Source organism: Prunus avium, chromosome 5 (genome assembly GCF_965620075.1).
Source record: "Prunus avium chromosome 5, drPruAviu1.hap1.1, whole genome shotgun sequence".
Taxonomy (NCBI): domain Eukaryota; kingdom Viridiplantae; phylum Streptophyta; class Magnoliopsida; order Rosales; family Rosaceae; genus Prunus; species Prunus avium.
In genome coordinates, this window is record NC_142288.1 from 22,673,516 (window position 1) to 22,694,251 (window position 20,736).

Consider the following 20,736-nt stretch of genomic DNA (forward strand, 5'->3'; position numbering starts at 1 on the left):
AACTCTTATGGCATTAGTTGTGTGTGTATAAGAAACCCCCTCTCATGTAATTTAGACTATCGCTTATACTAAAAACAAGAGACATTTCAAGATTTTTGATAATGCTACTTTTGCCGCTGCATAGAATATAAGGTTTTTTAGTATTGCGTTGGATCATAATAAAATTAATCAAATATGCCTACTGTTATGGAAGAATTACTTTTGGATGGGATTTCAACTTTTTATTGAATTACTTAGCTAAGTACAGACCAACAAATTAAGCTTGCCCCAATAATGTAGAATTATTTATTTATTTATTTAGTTGGAAAGGAATATATAAGATATTCAAAGGTGAAATAATTAGGAAGCAGACATAGAGAGAGGGGGTGGGGGTTGGGGGAGGGAACGAAGTATGAGCCAACGGGAATATGATGGGAATGTGGAAATAATTAAAAGAAAATTTTGTAATCACATCAGATTCTGAGTCACTTGCTGAAATCGGGGTCTTATCAACCCAAAAAGGCTGCCCTGAAAAATGAGAAATGGTACCCCCTTTCCTTTCTATTCACCGTTTTCTTACTATAACATTTCTTTTCCATTTGTCCAATCACTACTTTCTCTGTCTACTCTCCTCTCCTCTGTCCATCCATCTTTCTATTCCATCTCTTCTCTTCTAATGGCATCCCTTTATTGCATTGCTTTGCTTGCACCTGTACTGTTTTTTTCTTAATCCAACCAAAAACCTCTGTCCAAAGTGTTTCTCAATCGTATTATTGGATCATATTTTTCTTGCGGATTTGGTTTGTTTTAATGGCCAGTCCTTCCTCCCAAGTAAAAATGTCCACCCATGACCATGAGTTTCGAGATAAAAGTACTCGGAAGCTTCTCATATTTTGTTCTATCTTTTATTTTACGGCATTAAGGTTTTATTCAACGAGACAAATGGATCCTCGTTTGATTATGAAATTTCAGCTTAGACCTACTTAAATTAGGAGTGATGGAAGTTTGGTTTATTCTTTACTGGGTACAAAATTTTAAGGCAAGCTTCTAATAAATATAACTAATTATCCACAAATCACAGTATATATAGAATAGGAACTTCCCCGTAAAGGATTTTATGTTAATGGTTGATTAAAGATTTCTAATCTCAGCTATTCATTAGATGGGTTAATGGGTTTTATATTTTCCGTGCATATGCAATTCAATGAATGAGATTAGAAATCCTTAACTAATCATTAACATATATAAAATCTTTAATGGAACATTATATTTAACGAAGAGGGTTTCTCAGATAATAATGCAGAGGCACTCTCAAGCAACAGACAAGGTACGTCAGCAGTGGGCAGGCAGAGGGCATTTCATTTCGATCATTTCATTTCATTTCATGCAGATATTATTTGTTATAGAAAAAAGGGTTGATTGATCCATGCCTCTTCCATTCCACAGCTGTTTGTTTCTGTATTTTTCCATTACCTGTCATGCAAATTTTGAAGTCCATCTTTTTGTCACAATGGGGGTTTGCAAGAATCATTCATATTCATAAATATGATATACACCTGCCCACTGTCCCTTCATCTCTGCAATTATGCTCTGGCTTTGCCGGTTTTGTTGGTTTTCTACATTTTCTTTCTTTCTCGTCTTTCAACCCTTTGATGTGATATTGAAATCCAAAGCATTGCCTTCACAGAGAGAATAATGATTTCTTTTAAATTATAATATATATATATATATATATATATATATAAACTATTTTTCTCTTCTGATGAGTTCTGAGAATAATAATATGTAGGGTTTAGGGAATCTACAATGTGCTTTTTCTTAAACTTATAGAAATAATCAGCAGTGTGTTTGGAAGAAAAAACAGCTTCGGGTTATGTTGCTGAAGATAAATCGGGGAAACAAATTTGTGAGTAAATTCTGCGTGCTTTGTATTGAATATAGCTAGCAAACTTATCTTGTACATGTGAGCTCATTACTCTCTTATTTTTCATCCTTGGTCGAATTAGTGTCAAATAATCTAATATGATAAATTAAATTGGTGAAATTATAATTAATTATGACATGACATATAACACGAATAGTGAGAGTGCATCTTTCGGTTACGCATGCGTTTGTGTCTCCTGACTTTTTATCTACTTAATAAAGTTCATTTTTAATCCAAAAAGAAAAAACACGAATCGCAAACTATGACATGGCACGACTTAATTATAATCAAAGTTAATTACAATTATTTATCTAATAATATGGGAATGAGAACTTATGTATCACGTGGCAGATTAAATGACAAAGCCATCGTTAATTGGTGATATAAAGAAGAAAAACATGAACAACAAAGGAGGTAGGTAAAAAAAATAACAATAATAGGATAGAGAGTTGCCTCTTTGGGTGTGATGTTCATGCCTTATGGTGGTGATAAATGCATATTCTAAGCGTGTAGGCAGACACAATACTATTCAAAGGTTAAAAGGTTGCCTTAGCTTTGTTGATATGACTGAACAAAGCAAGCAGATCCCATGTAAATTGTAATGCTGGGATGCCTCGGCTGCTTATAAATTCATATAAAATTTGTAAAGCCAGATCAAACTTTTGGTGTTACGTACTAGTACGCATGGTTTCAATTCCTCATGCCGGAGTCGGCAATAAAGCAAAGATTTTCGTAATTAATATAATTAATAACAAGTTAATGATCCATAGCTGTTGCTACTTTCAATTTGTTTAACAACTAATTAAAGGAGACAGAATTTAACTTTGCTCTGGAGAAGCACCAGCACCCATATAACGTTATATATTTAATCCATTTTAATGAAGCTAGTGATGACGATTTAACAAAGCAAAGATTCATTCTTTCACATGAGCAAAAGGAAAAAAAAAGAAAGAATTTTTTTAGCAATATTTAAGATTGTTTGTCTCACTAATATGTACTTGGAGACTTGGAGTGAGGAAGCAACACGAACATAATCTTCATTTCTTTTCTTTTCTTTTCTTTTCTTTTAGGGGTTAAATCAGAATCAAGAATATAATAATTCATTGAGTTATATTCCCATTTTGATTAAAAGTACTATATGCTATAGTAATTACTAATTAGATGGCTGATCAATTTTGATGGGACTGTTTCTTTCTTATGGATATATCTATAACGTAAATATGGAGAAAAACAGAGAGAAGTAATAGAAAATACATGACATTCGCACGATAATAATGTCTAGACGTCAATATAGCAGAAAACCAAAAAGAGATTGGGATAAAAACCAAAAAGAGGTTTCTACAAATATCCCTTGTATATAAATGGATTATTTATTCCAATTCCACCAAAAGGTTAAAACTGCATATACCATACTCGGATGTTCGAACGATAAGAAACAATACTGTTTGAACTCTAAAATTTACAGTTTCATCATTCCAAGCTAAGCTATGATGAGCAGGTGGACTTGTAAACAGCAGCAAGCATCACAAAGTTTGCTGTGCCAAATAGCTCAACCAGTACAAAAATTGCCATCTGATTTGCCTAGTTATCTTTGCACCATAAAGTAAATAGAAAAAAGAAAACAAACCTTAATAGAATCTCATGTGGTTTTGTTTTGTTCCTTTTTTTTTTCGGTCGGAAATTTGGTTTTGTTTTGTTTGCCTCTTGTCCCAGATATATTTTCCCACTCCAAAGCTCAAGCCAATTTCTTATTGGAATTGGGCCGAGTTGAAATTTGGCCCTTTTTTTGGGTACACGAAGTTTGGACTTTTTTAAATTAAAAAAATGGCAGAAGAGTTGAACTTTGGTCTCGAAAAAGCCCATTTCACCACATATTCCAATACCAATAGAGCCAAAAAACAGAGAGTAATTTACTGAAGAGATAGTTGAAAGAGAAAATGATAAAGGCAAAAACAAAAGGTTTCCAGTAACCCTACGTTTTTCATTTCTTTGGGAACGAAGAGTTGAAGATATGAGAACAACTTGACCGGGAGAAATTAAACTACAACCCAGTCTTTGATGCCAAAATGTACCTAAACCTGCCAGACATCTAAACTACAGGGGGTGTTAGACAAGGCAATCAAAGCTCTTCCAAATCACTCCGCCTAGAAAGGACTCATTGCCTGATGGTGAGCTCAGCCTTGAGATGGAGAACAGAATCGATGAAATAGATGCTGTCATCGGCCATGAATGACGTCCAGGGTATACCAAACAAGTTGCGATAGCCAACAGCCTTCCCTCCGGTGAAAGTGTAATTTCCTTTGTATTTACTCAAATAATCCTCCCCGGGCTTTGACCTTGCTGAGAACTCATAGTCAACTGTAAAACTAACCGATCCCTTCTCTTGCATCCCCAAAAACAGCCCAAAGCAATGAAATGAGCTTTGTTGGTCCATGTTGCAATGGGCTGATAAGAAAAATCCCTGCCCACCAAGGTGAAAAGCCTGTGAGTACACCCGACCAGCTGGAAATAACCGTGCACATTCTTCGCGCTTTAGGTCCAGGAACACAATACATTGGTCACGGGGTTGTTCAAATTCCAACAGCTTGATTGGCCGGTATTTGTAAGACCGCTCCCCAAAGCGACGATCCCCTAGAGCAAGGGAGCGCTGCCTGAATGGTGCCTCAGCCTTAAAAAACAAAGACTCAAGTACTATCTTTGATGCAAGTGCAGGATCAAAGTCATTGCAGGTTAGGACCTTCCTAAGCTTCCGGCACGACATGTGTGGAAAACGAATGAGCCGACCAAGGCGTGAGCCAAGCACTTCTCGTCGTTCTTCCAGTTTTGGGTAATGGGATCGAGCCCACCTTAGCACAAAATCATAAATGCCGTCCTCTGACGCCACCTGGAGATCATCACTAGACAATACAGCCTCAATACCAGCCAGGGGCAAGTTCAGCACCTCATCCTGGAACCTGGTAAGAAATATAGCAGTTCAAGAATTATACTGTTGAATATGCAATTCACTCAATAAAGGTAACAGATTAAATCAATTAATATTCACTGATTTAATCAACCGAGAATGGAGGGAATGGATGCTTTACAAGAATTCAGGCCATGTGAGTAAATGTTAATACTGGAAGAAAAATAGGGAAAACAAAAGGTGGTTGCATGTTTAGGAAATAAAAAGGCTCTGAAAACTTATTTAAACAAACATAAACAAGAGGCCTTCACAAATGGGTGGAAACAGAAAAGGATTAGAAGACTTGAAAACTTCAAGTAAAAAAATTAAAAAATAAATAAAATATATATATCCAAAAGAGACTAGAGTTGTGTGAAAGAAGCTCACTTGGATATCTCTTTGTAGCATCCAGCAAGGAACTGTTTTGCTGCATCTGTCAGTGGCTGAACTGCATCAGCCATCAAAACACTAGATGGAAGGTCCAAATAAAGCAAAGCAGACTCGCGAGTCATAGGAAACTTCCGCAATTCCCTACTGCAATATCTCATGCAAGATGCAACCTCAAATTTGTCAGCAACCTTGAACACATCCAACAAAGCAGGAGGTGTTATCGTGGATAGAGTGTTACTATACATAAAATTAATAAGGTCCATGAGGGCTGCTTCTTCTGCATTTGGATTAAAGAGAGAAAGTGTAGTTATTGTTAGAGAAAGGCTAACACAAAATTTAATGATTTTCTTTTTTTGAAGAAATAGCATAACTACAGTTTGCAAATTTCCTTACAGAGATAGATCAACATTTTTAACTATCTGATAATACAATTTGGGAGCAATTACCAGATGCGTGAATTCTTAGAGTTACTTGCCGTTGCTCTGACTCTCTCATCCCATTCGAAAACAACTATGGGAGGCACAAAATGAACAAGTTAGTGACTGGAGATAGCCATTGAACAAAAGCAGCAATCACCAGGACAGGATCCCTCACCTTATAGAAAAATGGACTCTTTGCAGCCAAAATTGGAGAACTGACATGTATGGTGTTGACCTTGAGAACTGTAGCACAGTCCATGCTCCAGGATGAGTCATTGCTATGCACAGCTTCATCAACTACAAAAGTTTCTAGTGAATCGTCAAAATCCTACCATAGCCATTCAATAATCAGATATTAAAAAATACAAAACACGATGGTGACCCAGAAATAACACAAGCCACAGAAGTAATTGATATACAATGATGATACATAAATGTGGGCTATTTCAAATGTAATAAAGTAGATTTGCATGAGAAATCACCAAAGCAGTATACTAGTAGGAGGAAGAAAACAAAACTTCATATTCTGTACATATAAGTAGGGTAAGCTAATTTAGATTGAAGGCAACAAAATTCATACAATTTTTCCAGTGCAGGTAGATTGGAGAGTAACAACAAGAGAGACCAAAAGGATGTACCTCTTCCAACGCCAGAAGGTGACTCGTTCATTGCCGCAGCTTCCTCATCTTGATTTTCAAATGCCACATCATCCACTGTATCTGGTATGTTACAGTTTAAGACCTGCTCCTCACTGTGCGCAAGAATGTCCTCAGCTAAGAGCAAAAGAGCAATTATAATCCAAATCAGTAATATGGATATTCACATGGATTCTAAAAGCAAAAGTACACATTTTCTTTTCTAATAACATAAAAACTAGAGTAAGTAAAATACGTGTGCTGATGCACGGAAATGCCTAAACAGTTAAAACTCAAGATAGTAAAGAAATGTGGCAAGAAAAAAAAAAAGGAAAGAATAAAAACTAGAAATAGGAAGAATTCTTGTTAAACAGAGACAACATACAAAGGCCATTACACCATCATATTGTTATTATATGTTAACCAATAAGGTATTACAAAACTCACATGCTATTAGATACCGCAAATTCAATAACTGGTGCTAAGTATTTATATTATTACCCATTTCTTCAAAAATAGCATCCTCTTAATTAAATTAACCTCGTTAACTGAAATTTAAAAACTTATCAATCATCATGGACACGGCAAAGTGCCATAAATGTAGTTTTCTCTCACTGTAGTAGACTATCTTACACCACAAACAAAACAACAAGCTAACATAACATGCACAAAAAAGTGTAGCTTTTTGCCTAAATTCAAGAAACTATGCTTTATGGGGTTGTGCATAAACTAACAAACACTTCACATTTTCAAACCCTAAACCCTATCGACCAAAATTAAGCCAAATGCACATGCACCCACTTGAGCACTATTAAGGCACACACTCCCCACCAGTTCCACTCAAAGATCCATAAAGAAACCATTAAAGACCGATACTTTCCTTCGATTTCCCTCGTTTTCAAAGCAAGCAAACAAAACCTAATTCCATCCAGACCACCAACCACCAACCGAAAAATTTCTAAATTAAATGAATAAATAACTAAAAAAATAAAAAATTACCACTGTCTCTCTTAATATCGGCCCTCCTCCTCTTTTTGTTACGCTCCCAGTCAGAGGCGGTGGAACATCCCACACCGTCGGGTTTGGCCTCGGGGGAATCGGGTACGATTTCGATCCTCAAAATCCGATCGGAGAAATTGATATCATTGAACGCGAAGGTGAAGTCCTGGGCCTCCGGGTCGGAGCCCAACTCGCCGACCCCACTCGGCGATTGGTCCGGGTCCGTAATCGTCCGACGACGGAGAAGATCGACGTTCGGTTTCGTCATGTCCACTGCAAAACCCTTTTCCCAATTCAAAATGCCTAAAATAAAACGAGTAAAATAAACAATATAACACTTATTTTTCAATTGAAAAAGAATGCTAACCCGCACGGGCGGTCGTCCGGGTTTTTTTTTCTTTCTAAAAATTAGATAAGTATTTTTTTTTTTTTCACCAAAATGAAAAAAATTAAATTAAATTAATGTAATTATTGGAGGAGGATACAAATAATAGATTTGTCCCCCTCCCTCCTGTATAATTTAAATTATCGCTTGTAAAATTTATATAAAAAAAAGTCGGTGGATAAAAGAAAATGAGAATAAAGAAGTGATAACTACTAGGTTAGGGCGCGTGTGTATAAAATAGTAAGTTTTATTCGAATTACAATGTAAGTATACATAAAATATCAAGTTAATTTAATTTCTAAATCCACTTAGATGATTGCTAAGGACAAAAAACATGTGGTTGTTAAAGTAAAAGAGAAGTGTAAGCGCTGGTTGCTAGCCTGTTGTCTGGTGATCTTTTGGGGTGAGTCAACCAGTTCATTTTGGTGGGATTGGGTTTGAAACAGACATCCCAATCAAGTTTGGTTGTTTGGGATCCAATTGTAAATACAAATTATTAGGTCTCAGATTTCAAATCCAAGGCTTAAATTGAGTATCATATGGTGCGTTTGATTCACGAGAAAATGGAACTTGAAAATGGGAAATCAAATGGTTGGTTACATGTTATAGGTCTTGCAATGGCCAACAATTCAAGTGTGTTTACACTGTGCCAAAGGAAGGTGTGTATAGTCTGTTTAGGCACGGTGTATAGCACCTCCTCCTTCCACTACTTTGATTAGTCATTTGGCATGGCATTGTTCTTTTTGAGTGTTCAAAATTCAATCCAATCCGTTTAACAGACTGATTTAATATAATTTAATCAAATCTAATTTTGATTAGACTAGAACTCTAAATTCCAAAATTGACATGATTGGATTAGATGACGAATTTTCTTGTCTTATTAATTTTGTATGGAAAGTAGCGGATCTTATTTGGATAAGGCCGGTTTTCTGTTGTTAGTCGTCTTTTGTTATATTGCATTGTTTTGGCCCAATGTTGGTTCCCTCAGTGTTTTTTAGGCCTAATAAGTAGGGCTTACGCCATCTCTAGCCATGAGCTATATCCTACATATAGCCCTAAAATAATGAAAAATCCATCTCCAGTCATGGGCTAAACAAAATTTTGGCCCTCCCTCTAGCCCTCTAACCGGGCCACATGTAGCCTAGCTCTGGCCTAGGCCAAATTTTTTATGGGTCCCATGCATGTGCTTTTGAAGAATATAAATTATCAAATGTGGGTAAGAGTACGAATCATCTCGTGCAAATGTATATCTAAAAATCATTTTAAATGTTTTCAATTCGTGTTGTTTAAGAAAGATTTATAAAAAATTATTGGTCATAACTATTGGAGGTTAGACCATTGAAACCCATCCATTTTTTTTATTTTTAAATGTGGTCACCTTTTTAAATGTTTTCAATTCGTAAAAAAATTATAAAAAATTCATGGTCATGACCGTTGGAGGTCAGACCATTGAAACCCATCCTTTTTTTTAAAAATAAAAATAAAAAAAATGTGGTCACCTTTTTAAATGTTTTCAAGTGTTGTTTAAAAAAATTATAAAAATTTCTTGGTCATGGAATATTGTCTCTAAATAGTAGTCTAATTAAATTAAACAATACATAGTTGTGTAATGTATGAGTGTTGTAACATAGTTTTTCTCAAAATAATAAAATATGAAGGATCCTAAAATATAGTCCCGCATGATTGGAGATGGAAAAATTTAACCATACATTATTCTTTAAAAAATTAATATTTTGGATGGCTAAGCGGTCAAATGCGTGACAAAACTAGTGTAAAGTCAAAGAAAGTCTTTTTCCTTCCCTTTTTGTTTGGTCTGAATGATTTCATGGTTAAATTGCCACCAAATTACCAGAGCAATCAACGCATGTCGTTTATGCTAATAAGTACCAAGCGCTAATTCTTCCACCCGCATTCAATGGGCTTAGATTTCTTGTTTCTTTCCACATAATCTAACATTCAATTCGTTGTCAAAAGTAATTTGAATAAAATTGAAATGGATTGGATTCTCCTAAACTGCGCTCTTCCATTGTTTATCAGTCTGACAAAAGTCAAGACTAACGTTTGATGAAAGTTGTTCAAAAAAGTCCTTTCCTTGAGGGACCACTTGGCATGCTGACTATCTTTTGCAGAAACACATCATAATGCACCATAAAACACTCACACACCTTCACAAAAACCACTTTCAGAAAAAGCTAAATTGCAATCCCTTTTATCATAATCCTCAAGTAGTATGCTCAGCTGCTGCATTTTTTAGACCAATCTGACTTCTGGGTTAAGTCTTGACAGGAACCAAAATGAGCATAAATTGTCTGTGTTTTTTCTTCACCTTTCTTTTGAGTTCATGTTTGTGCTGCTTGTGCAACTCTATAAGTGACTCTTTAGATGGGTTTGCTAGAGATTTGGCCTTCAAGGCACTTTCTGAGCGCCGGGCTCACACTGGTGTTCTGTACAAGGCTATCCTGCCTGCTAACTTATCTGGCATGGAAGTCTCTGTTGTAAGGCTTCGAAGCCGGAGATTGTGGAACAAAGGTGCTGCTAATTTCAGCTGTTTTCAAATCCCATCAAGAACCATGCCTATGCCTCATGTGAAAAGGCTGGCTTTGGTCCATCAAAATTTGGGCAATTGGTCTTCTCACTACTACACTCTTCCAGGTTACTCCCTAGTCTCTTCTGTTGTTGGCTTTATGGTTTATGATGCATCAAATACAAGTTATAAAAGCACCACAAAGCTCAGTCTCAAAACCATGGGGAAGCCTATATTGGTTCAATTGCCCAATGTCACATTGGATCAAGGCATGATCTCCGAGGCAAAGTGTGCATCATTTGCTACCAATGGGACAGTTTCCCTCACTGAAATGAGACCCCCTGGTGTATGCTACGCCACAGAGCAAGGTCATTTTTCGATCGTCCTTCGATTGAAGAGAAAAAGAAGCCTGAAGTTTCTGTGGGTTGTAGGGTTCGTGCTTGCATCTCCCATGATGGTTTTGGTGGGTTATGTTGGGATGGCATCTCTGAAGCGTCTAAAGGCGAAGAAGATTCAGGTGATGGAGAAACAAGCTGAGGAGGATTTGGTTCTTGAAAATAGATGGGTTCTGGGTAGTAAAATGCCTTCTGCTGCAGTAACGAGAACTCTGCCGGCCCTTGAGAATGGCTCTCCATGCCATGGTTCATCAGATCACTTGTCTTTTTATGGTTTGGCCAAAAGCAATAACTATTGAGTGAAATTGTAAATTTGTGAAACATAAGTTTCTTATTGTCGTGAAAATAAGCATTAAGATTTAAACTGCATTATCTCTGCTTGATATTATTCTCTGATGGTCATTAATGATCCCAGCTTCACATCATTCTCATACAGTTCTCAAATGATTGCATTTATTCGGGATATTCGAAATATTCAAAAGACACTTGAGCAACATTGAAAGATACTTGAGCGACGTGACAAGTTGAGGACCAAGTTTTTCTCAAGCATTACCCAAAAATAGAAAAGAAAAGAAATATCATAATTATATGAAACACCACAAAAAATACAGTATTGGACTCTCTTCATGAGATAGAGTAATTGGTGTCCTGTCACCTTGAGAGTCAAGATAGGTAATGAACAAAGTAATTTCATCATCCTTAGATAATGAAACCTTTGCTTCAAGAACAGTTGACAGAGCTACTAAAGTAAGTCTGTCTGAATTCGTAAAACGACTTTCAGACTGCTTCACACCATTACAAAAATAACACCAAAATGTCCTCTCTTTCTACAGTAGCCTCAAGGCCCTCAACCTCACAACAATGTTAGCTGACAGCTGAACAAGAAAATTGTGAACCAAAACCACAATGCAAGGCAGCTATGACTGAAAAAGAACGCAAGGAAAATGCATGAGCAAAATCAGGGCTCCTGGGGGGAGGGGGGAGGGGACTAACATTGCCAGTCTTGAGTTAACCAAAGCCCAGTTTCTGAGACAACAAGAATAGATTTCTCAACTAAGCATGCGCCGACCACGATGACACCAAGCCTTTTATCTCCGAGGAAAATTATGCTTAACTTGTTAAAGTTACTGAGATTAATTTCTTAACTCAAGTTGTTAGAGAAACAGAAGGGGATGCAAACTCATAATTACCACCCAAAAAACCTTAATGAGATAAGAGAAGTAGTTAAATCTCTTAGTATAACAATTGCAAATCCCTCTATATACCAGTTTCCAGTTCAAGCAGCAGAATTACACATACACAAGAAAGTGACTGCATGGAACCTTCTTTTTAGCTTATAAACCTAAAGCAATCTCCATTTTTCGAGTTGAAACATATAAAACAGATTGACAGAACATTCAACAAAGGAAACTACTGAAATCCAAGGAACAGAGTAACCATTTCAAAATGCAAAATTGAACAATGGAAAGAAATCATAAGACAACAATTTAGCTCATTGAACTCAAAAGGCATGCATTTCTTATTAATAAGGTAAGCAATGATCGCTATTCGCTATGCCTAAGCAAAGAAGCCTCTAAGAGACATACAATTCCAATTAAAGTATCAAAACAACCAGCATCCAATCCAAATCAACAACCAACCAAACTAGTAAACAAGCGCTCAATTGAGAGCACCAACACCAGAGCCACTCTTCTGAGCAAGCTTGGTCCATTCGGTATGAAAAGCTCCAGGGCGATCAACCCTCTCATAAGTATGAGCTCCAAACAAGTCCCTCTGCGCCTGAACAAGATTGGCCGGAAGCCTACCCCTCCGATAGGTATCGAAATATGACAAACTGGCACACATTCCGGGAGTGCTAATCCCGGCTGATACAGCCAACCCAACAACTCTCCTCCACGCAGCTTGCCTCTGCACCATTTCTTTAGCAAAATCGGGATCAACAATCAAGTTGGGCAAGCTTTGATTCCTCTGATAAGCATTCTTAATCCGATCCAAGAACACTGCTCTGATAATACACCCACCTTTCCAAATCCTAGCCAACTCCCCCAAATTCAAACCCCAACCCTTCTCCACACTCTTGGCCCTCAACAAGTTCATCCCTTGAGCATAACTGCAAATCTTAGAAGCATACAAAGCCTGCCTCACATCATCAATCAACCTCTTCTTATCAATCCCACTCGTTACACTCCCAATCTCTTCCTTAAACCCAGCTTGCTTCAAAGCCTCCTCAGCCTTCTCCCTCTCCTCCTTCAACCCACTCAAGTATCTGCAGTCCAAAGACGCAGCAATCGTGGGCGCAGCTACAGACAGCTCAGCAGCCTGCTGCACAGTCCACTTCCCAGTCCCCTTCATCCCAGTCTTGTCCAAAAGCTTATCCACCAAAAACCCATCTGCCAAATTATCCCTAACCTTGAAAATATCAGCCGTTATCTCAATCAAGAAGCTCTCCAGCTCTCCCTTGTTCCACTCTGCAAAAATCTCACCCAATTCCTCATTGCTCAACCCCCCGACGTTCTTCAACACGTCGTACGCCTCCGAAATCAGCTGCATATCGCCGTACTCAATCCCATTATGCACCATCTTCACGAAATTACCAGAACCCCCTTCTCCGATGTAGGTCACGCAGGGACCATCCTCGACCTGGGCGGCAACCTTGTGGAGAATATCCTGGACGTTGATGTAGGCCTGGTGGGACCCACCGGGCATGAGGCTGGGGCCGTGGCGGGCCCCCTCCTCGCCGCCGGAGACTCCCATCCCGAGGTAGAGAAGTCCCCTGCCGGTGGCCTCAGCAATTCGACGCTCCGTATTCTCGTACCACTCGTTGCCGCCGTCGATGATGGCGTCGCCGGGCTCCATGTGGGCGGAGAGCGCGGCGATAGTCTGATCGACCGGAGCACCAGCCTTGACGAGGATGATGACGGATCTGGGCCTTTGGATGGAGAGCACGAAGTCCCGAGGATTGTACTGACCAAAGAGAGGAAGATTGCCCTCGTTGTGGGCCCGGTCGACGGTCTCGTCGACCTTGGAGGTGGTGCGGTTGTAGACGGAGATGGGGAAGCCTTTCTCGGCGATGTTGAGGGCGAGGTTTTGGCCCATGACGGCGAGGCCTGCGAGGCCGATGCGCGAGAGAGCAGGTGAAGCTTCCATGGCTGCTGCTGTACAGAGAGAAGGAGAGAGAGTGAGAGACGGGGGTTTGGTGAAGAGAGAGATTGGAGGAAAGAAGACGGAGCGGAGAGATATATGGAAGGATAATTTTTTGTATTTCGGTTTTGGCAAGTGGGTTGGTGAGTTGGTTTGGGGAGGGAACTGACGGACTCGTCGAGGTAGCGAAGGGACAGTGACCTAACCACCAACGAGAGGGTGCCGTGAACGTCGATGACTTCGAGGTTTAACCAAAACGCCGCGTTTTGTCCTCTCAAACAACATAATCCGTCTATTTGTTTTTGCTGAATTTTTTGTTTTTGGGGGTTACAAGGTAGTTAAAAAGAGAGGGGAATTTGAATTGTCACTTTCGATTGTGAGGGTAACTCGAAGGAGTCACACTACAGAAAAGAATTGTGTCGGAGATGGATTAGCTAACTGGAGCTATAACATGGGTCTTGACGTGTGTTATTTTGATTTTGCTTCAAGTTGGATAGGTTCTTTAGTTATTGACAACTTGATTAGGGTGTCTCGTTACCATCTTGTTTGTGTTGATTTTATGTAGTTGTGTTGCTTGAGGTTTTTCCCCCATAGTTCACCCAAAAAAAGAGCAGTCACATTACTAGAACTATGAGTCTCCCGTATTATTTTTCTTTTTAGGTTAATAAGATATTTCAAATTAGAAAAGAAAAAAAAAAAGTGATGCTAAAAGGATTCTAAAATTAACTTAGTTCATCATACTACCAAAGTATTTATGCAATTACTAATTTAACCTAGTATAAAATGACCAAAAATGATACATTGAATCTATCTATATATATAAAGCAAAAGGCAGAAAATGGTGAAACATTCAAAATACCAGAAAATGCCCTTGGTTAATCCAAACATTAAGAATTAAAATTATTAATTAAATAAGGATAATATGGTAAATTCATACTTTTTCATATTAACAAAATTAAAATTAAAAGAAAAATCAGATAATGAATATTACTTTTATGGAACACAACTACCCATTATCTTTTTTAATTCTAAAATAAATTAAATATTTTTTAGAAAAAAGCCTCTCGCAAGTGCGGAGAGGCTAGTTGTTATATAAATATAATTTTAATAGGGTAAGTTTTATTTTACCACCCAAAAGTTTCCCAAAATTAAGACTTTACTATATGAAGTTTTTTTCGTGTCAACTTCGTATCCAAAATTTAGTTTTCCTATCAATTTAATACTTTTTTTAGTATTTCTATTAAGTGTTCTGTTAACTCATGACATGGCAACGAATGAGCCTGCAATTGATGATGTGTTAGAACTTTGGCCCACCAACTTTGCGCCATGCGGACATACAGATTAAATAAATAATAAAAATTTAAGTAATTCATTAATTCATCAAAAATCGAAAAACAAAATCCTAAAAGTTAAAAAAAGACCAAAAAGGAAAAGAAAAAGGATCTTTCCCTCTTCGATAGCAAACCAACCTCACCCCTCCTCCCTCTGTCTCCGCTCCCCTGCCCACCCACACCATTGACGTCTGCACCACTCATCAGCCTCCAAGCATCCAGACCTGGGTCTTTTTAGAGGTAAGGAACGAGTGGAGGACGAGGTTTGAGCCGGGCCATTGAGGAGGGCGAGAGGCTTTGCATGGACGAACTCGAGAGTTTGCGACTCGAGGAAGAGGAAAAAGGCCTCGGGGAAGATGAAATTCGCTGCTTCGCTGTATAGGGGTTTCGACTGCGCCGTGTTGATCTGAAGGTAAGCAAGGCGGCTATACTATTTGTAAAAAAAATTAAAAATAAACGAGTATAGCCGCGCGGCTATACTAGGTATTGCCGGGCGGCTATACTATTTATTAAAAAAAGTTAAAACAAAAAAAGGCAGTAACGCCGCACGGCTATACTATTTTTAAAAAACATTTAAAAAACATAGTATAGCCACGCGGCTACACTATTAAAAAGATAGAAAAACAGACTATAGTCGTGCGGCTTTACTATTTATATATATAAAAAAGAGAGGACACACCTAGCGTTTAGGAGCCCACGTGTCAAAAAAAGTATATCCACCCGGCTATACCTTTTGTTTTGGAACATTAAAAAAAACCTAGTGTAGCCGCGCGGCTATACGATGTAAAACAAAAAATAAAAACCGCGTATAGCTGCACGGCTTTACGATTTTAAAAAAAGGGCCCGCCTAACGCTAGGCTCTCACGTGTCAAAAATAGTATAGCCGCTTGACTATACTACTTTTTTAAAAAACTTAAAAAATCTAGTATGGCCGCGCGGCTATACGATTTATAAATATAAAAAAGACCGCCTAACGTTAAGGGGCACGTGTCAAAAAAGTATAGCCGCCGGACTATACCGTTAAAAAAAAAAATAAAAACCTAGTACAGCCGGTCGGCTACACTATTTAAAAAAACCGAGTATAGCCGCCCGGCTATACAATTTAAAAAAATAGTATAAAATCTCTATTGTCTCCTCAAAAAGCAGTTGATTTTGGTTTTTTTATATTATATAGATATGGTACAAAAGGCAGCATATCTGAATGATCTCCTGCAGAATTAAGAAAATCAAGTTGGATTTGGATTTCCATATTAAGAAGTTTACTGAAACCATATTTGTTTTGTATGGTCAACCAAGCTTCACAGAATTATATAAAGGGACTCACATCTTAGCAGATGTGCAGTATTCAAGTTTCTTCATCTTTTCTTTTGCTTTAAAAGATGAAGAATTTAATCTCTCTAGCATTCATATTTCTCATTCAAGTTTCCCTACTTCCAGCAAGCCAATGCAGGGTTTACTTGCCAATGGATGCCAGTCTCATTGACAAAACCTGCAAACAAACACCCAATTATGATGTTTGTGTCTCTACTCTTAACTCAGACCCTCGAAGCACCGGTGCAGATGTCAAAGGCTTAGGCCTCATCATGGTTGATGCAGTTAAGGATAAGGCAACCGGTGCTCTGAACAAAGCTGCCGAGCTGCTTAAGCAGAGCCCAGGAGATCAAGCCTTACTCTCTTGCGTCAAAATATACAATGAGGTTTTACAAAATGATGTCCCACAAGGCAGTCAAGCTTTCACTCAAGGTGATTCTAAGTCGGCAGAGCAAGGCATGAATGATATTGCCACGGAAGCAGATTCATGTGAAAGTGGTTTTTCAAGCAGCTCTCCTTTGGTAGATAACAACAAAGCTCTCCTTGATGTTGCGGCTGTGGCTGCAGCAATTGCCAGGACATTGCCTTGATATGTTTCTTGTTGTTGTTGGTTTGTTTAACTATGTTAGTTTCCTTGGTAAATCAATGAATCATTTCAGTATCTAAAATCCTTAAGCTCCATTTGGATGGAGGGATTCGAAAGGATTTGAGTTTAAAAATAAGGCTAAATTTGCTAAAAAAACAAGAACTGCATTAGATTAAATGTATTTGGAATAAGTAGATGCGATACATTTGAAATGGATTTGAAACAACTATATCCAAGGAATCATATGAAATCCATTTGTTTTCTTCCTTTTTTGCTTGTCCAAATCTTGACATGCTTGTACTACATCCACATATTTCGAACTCCTCCCTCCAAATGAAGCCTTACTTTATTTCATCGTTATCATTTACATAATGATGTTAATACACTCAAATTACTATAGACTAATTTGATAATCAATTGCATTCCTTTAGTGATACTGATATGAACTGAGTTCAGTTTACTGTGATTTCTTGTCTAAGCCACCCTTTTTAGTGCTGATGTAATATCTTGTCCACGCGGCACAAGAATGCTGACTTATGTGCCTTCTTCATGCCTCACATCTTGACAGGAACGGCCTACCCCATCCAGTGTTTACTTTTGTTTCTAGTTTTTTCTGTTTGTTGTTTTGCCTTGTTCCCTGTTTCTTTCCATTGAGGCCACAAAGCTTAAGTGAGAAAAAAAATGATACTGATTGTTTGAAGCATATGTTTCTTTCAATTTTCCCATTGTTTTTACTCGGAGCACTTTGGCTTGAAAAAGGTTGGTGTGAGAGGAGAGCAGAATGATGATCAACTTTAAGACATGTGAACCAACACAAAATGTAGACGCAATTGAAACTCGCAGCACATGGTTACAAAAACCGCCTGCAAGACAAGAGTGAACGTAATATTATATGTGGCAATCTGCCAATCCATCAAATTGAAACGTGAGTATAAATTAATTGGCAACAGAACCAGAAAAACAAGCCCAACAAAGAGATCCATTTTCTTTTGCTGATACCCCCAGTGAACAAGCTGGACAGCACCTTAGCCCATTTTATGCTTCATTCTTCTGCCATTATTGTCTCAGTTAGAAGATAAAGTTCAATGCTATGTTTAGTTTTGTTCAAATTTTTTGATGTTCTGTTTCTTTACCTTAGAATTAATTTCAGAAACTTGCTTTCGATCATATGGGAAATCACTAGAGGGATGTTGATAATTATCAGTGTTCCAAAGCTGGACAGAGCTCATCCAATTCTTCTTGTCTCTACAGTCCTTTTCTTTCTTAATGTTATTGGTTCCTCTTCCTCCATTGTTTTTTTTCACAATTCTTCTTGAACATTTGGTGCCGCACATTGCATTTTGCATCTTCCTTCAGAGATACTAAAAAAAATTAATAACAAAAAAAGGGTAGTAATACCGGGCCGCTATACTATTTTTAAAAAATAAAAAAAACAAAGTATAGCCGCGCGGCTTTACTATTTATATAAAAACAGAGACCCGCCTAGCGTTTAGGCACCCACGTGTCAAAAAATAATATCCGCCCGGCTATACATGTTTTTTTAAAACATTAAAAAACCGTGTATAGCTGCGCGGCTATACTATTTAAAATAAAAAACCGAGTATGCCCACGTGTAAAAACATTATAGCCGCGCGGCTATACTATGTAGTTGAAAAAAAAAAAAAAGAAACAGTGGACTGCATTGCCTTCAACAATCTTGTCACTGCCAGAGTCTTGATCAGTGCGAATAACCCAGAAATCAAAATTTCTCTCCTCTGGCAATAAAAAATTATGGACAGGTAGAAGGGGCATCAGATGAACCACCTTCCTTCCTTTTGTTCAATTTCTCTATAAATAGTAAGTACCATGTTCTTGCATGATCAGCCTGTCGCAATAGTGGAATATCTACATCCTCAAGAGTCTTCTTCTTACCTTTCTAAATTAATGGATTCAACCACCAAAATGACATTCTGCTAAATAATCCTGCTTTTGCAAAAGGAGACATTGTTATTTGAACTGGGGTCACCTATGTTATCAGAATCCGCACCTAGTAAAGGTGTGTAGAAAACATCATCATGAGTTGCTGGTTCACCTTTCGAATAATTACTTCCCTGAAATGCACTAAAGAGAAAAAGAATTGATCCAGGGAAATAAAAAATGTTTAGAGCAATCTTAAACGAGACTGCCTCATCCACAATAGTTTCCCAAAGCGATGAACTGCAAAGAACTACTGCAATAAAAAAGGCAAGCACCGAACAAACTTACGTTGTCGCAATGTGTGGAGTATGTGGCTTCTTTAGGCTTATGGTAAAAGCCAGAAGCAACCATGTGAACCCTTGAAAAAACAATACTAGCCATCCATGGAGAGGTAAAACATTCTGATATGTATTTACTTTCTCAACGATTGTCCATATCCCAAAACCGAAGTAGGCCAAAGCCAAACCAGCATTGAAAGTGACTGAGATTATTGACACTGTAGAGAAGTTTTGAGACTGTGATGGAGCTTTAATCTTGTTTGATGATATTTTACATATGAAGATACATAACAAGATGAATAGAAGCAAGATATCAGCTGCAATGGTCAAAATATGGTTGATAAATGAATCTGGGTTGATAATGGCTAAAAGGCCAGAACTGCATGCATTTCCAGCCTTAGTTGAACACTCAGAATTATTGCAGAATATGGTCCAGAAAACCTCCCCCATGTGGTGTTTGAGTGAGGTCGAAAATCTGTAGATTTGCAAGGGAAAAAAAGTTCGAAAGCAAAACGAAAGATATGCATCTTAAATCATGGTGTTAAGCAGATCTGTTGTAGTACAGTCTGCCGGGTTCTTTTCTACACAATTGCCTTTAGAAGGTGAACTGGCATATATAAATAAAACGTAATTTCATATGCCATATAGCTAGAGTATGTGAGAATGTGGAGGTAAAGAGTCCCACATTGGAAAGTTAAGAAACCTAGCAAGGGCTTATAAGGAGTTGGGTTACTCCCCCCATAGCCAATTGGTTTTGGGGTGGAACCTCAACTTCCTTCATGGTATCAGAGCAAGGCTTCACGTGTCCCACGTCACCCAATAAGTGTTGTCCACATGTTAGGCTTGAAAGTTCGCCACACGTGCAGGGGCGTGTTGTCCCACATTGAAAAGTTAAGGGACCAAGCCTCCAAGCCTGGGTTTATAAGAGCAGGTTAGCCCACGTGTGAAAGCTCAACGGCCACACGTGCTCCACGTCACCCAATATGTGTTGTCCACGTCACCCAAAGGGAGCCGTAGCATCTGACATAAATGGCTGCTAGGCCAGTTTTTTTTATTGTTTTTTTTAAGAATCAGATCATATTATTGCATTAAGAAGCAAGCATAACATCATTAGCAAGAATGGGAGATAGCCATTCAGGTCAATCTTCCATCCAAACTATAAGGTCCGAAATAGAAAGTGCAAAACGTGCTAGGCCAGTTGTGGTTCACATTTTCTTTTTTTAAAGTTAGGTCTTCACATTTTTCCCACCTAATCTATGTATTTAACTAAAAAGTAGGTATATCAAAGCAATTTATTACATATTAAGGCTCCTATTGTGGAATCAAGAAGCGAGCCATGATGTTTTTTTTTTTTTTTAAAAGTTAATGTAGTCCCTTGTTTCCTCTCTTTTTGAATGTGGAAAATGTTCGGAAAAATTGTTTTGAGTCTTGTTTTAGTTTTTTGTTTGCTCGAGGACTAGGAAAAGATTGGCCCCCGGAATGAAAATTCCTGAATCCGCCACTGACTGGATGCATTTAGATTTCATGAACAAGATAATACCA

The 20,736-nt window shown here is 38.0% G+C and overlaps 3 protein-coding genes and 1 pseudogene across 3 annotated transcripts; 2 read left to right on the top strand and 2 right to left on the bottom strand.

The window, feature by feature from the left end:
• Positions 1 to 3,852: 3,852 nt before the first annotated feature.
• Positions 3,853 to 7,602, bottom strand: LOC110762216 (BTB/POZ domain-containing protein POB1). The gene is made up of 6 exons (XM_088253674.1): positions 7,288 to 7,602; positions 6,292 to 6,426; positions 5,829 to 5,950; positions 5,681 to 5,744; positions 5,232 to 5,511; positions 3,853 to 4,857 (listed from the first exon to the last, which is right to left on the bottom strand). The coding sequence occupies exons 1-6, from the start codon at positions 7,553 to 7,555 to the stop codon at positions 4,059 to 4,061; spliced, it is 1,668 nt and encodes a 555-aa protein (XP_088109800.1). The 5' UTR covers positions 7,556 to 7,602; the 3' UTR covers positions 3,853 to 4,058.
• Positions 7,603 to 9,843: 2,241 nt separating this feature from the next.
• LOC110762223 (transmembrane protein, putative (DUF1191)) lies at positions 9,844 to 10,960 on the top strand. Its single transcript, XM_021964832.2, has one exon. It carries the CDS (start codon positions 9,967 to 9,969, stop codon positions 10,888 to 10,890), a length of 924 nt encoding a protein of 307 aa, XP_021820524.1. The 5' UTR covers positions 9,844 to 9,966; the 3' UTR covers positions 10,891 to 10,960.
• Positions 10,961 to 12,077: 1,117 nt separating this feature from the next.
• Positions 12,078 to 13,955, bottom strand: LOC110762205 (6-phosphogluconate dehydrogenase, decarboxylating 3, chloroplastic). Its single transcript, XM_021964810.2, has one exon. The coding sequence runs from the start codon at positions 13,736 to 13,738 to the stop codon at positions 12,251 to 12,253; it is 1,488 nt and encodes a 495-aa protein (XP_021820502.2). The 5' UTR covers positions 13,739 to 13,955; the 3' UTR covers positions 12,078 to 12,250.
• Positions 13,956 to 16,442: 2,487 nt separating this feature from the next.
• Positions 16,443 to 16,964, top strand: LOC110762228 (cell wall / vacuolar inhibitor of fructosidase 1 pseudogene; annotated as a pseudogene).
• Positions 16,965 to 20,736: the final 3,772 nt, after the last annotated feature.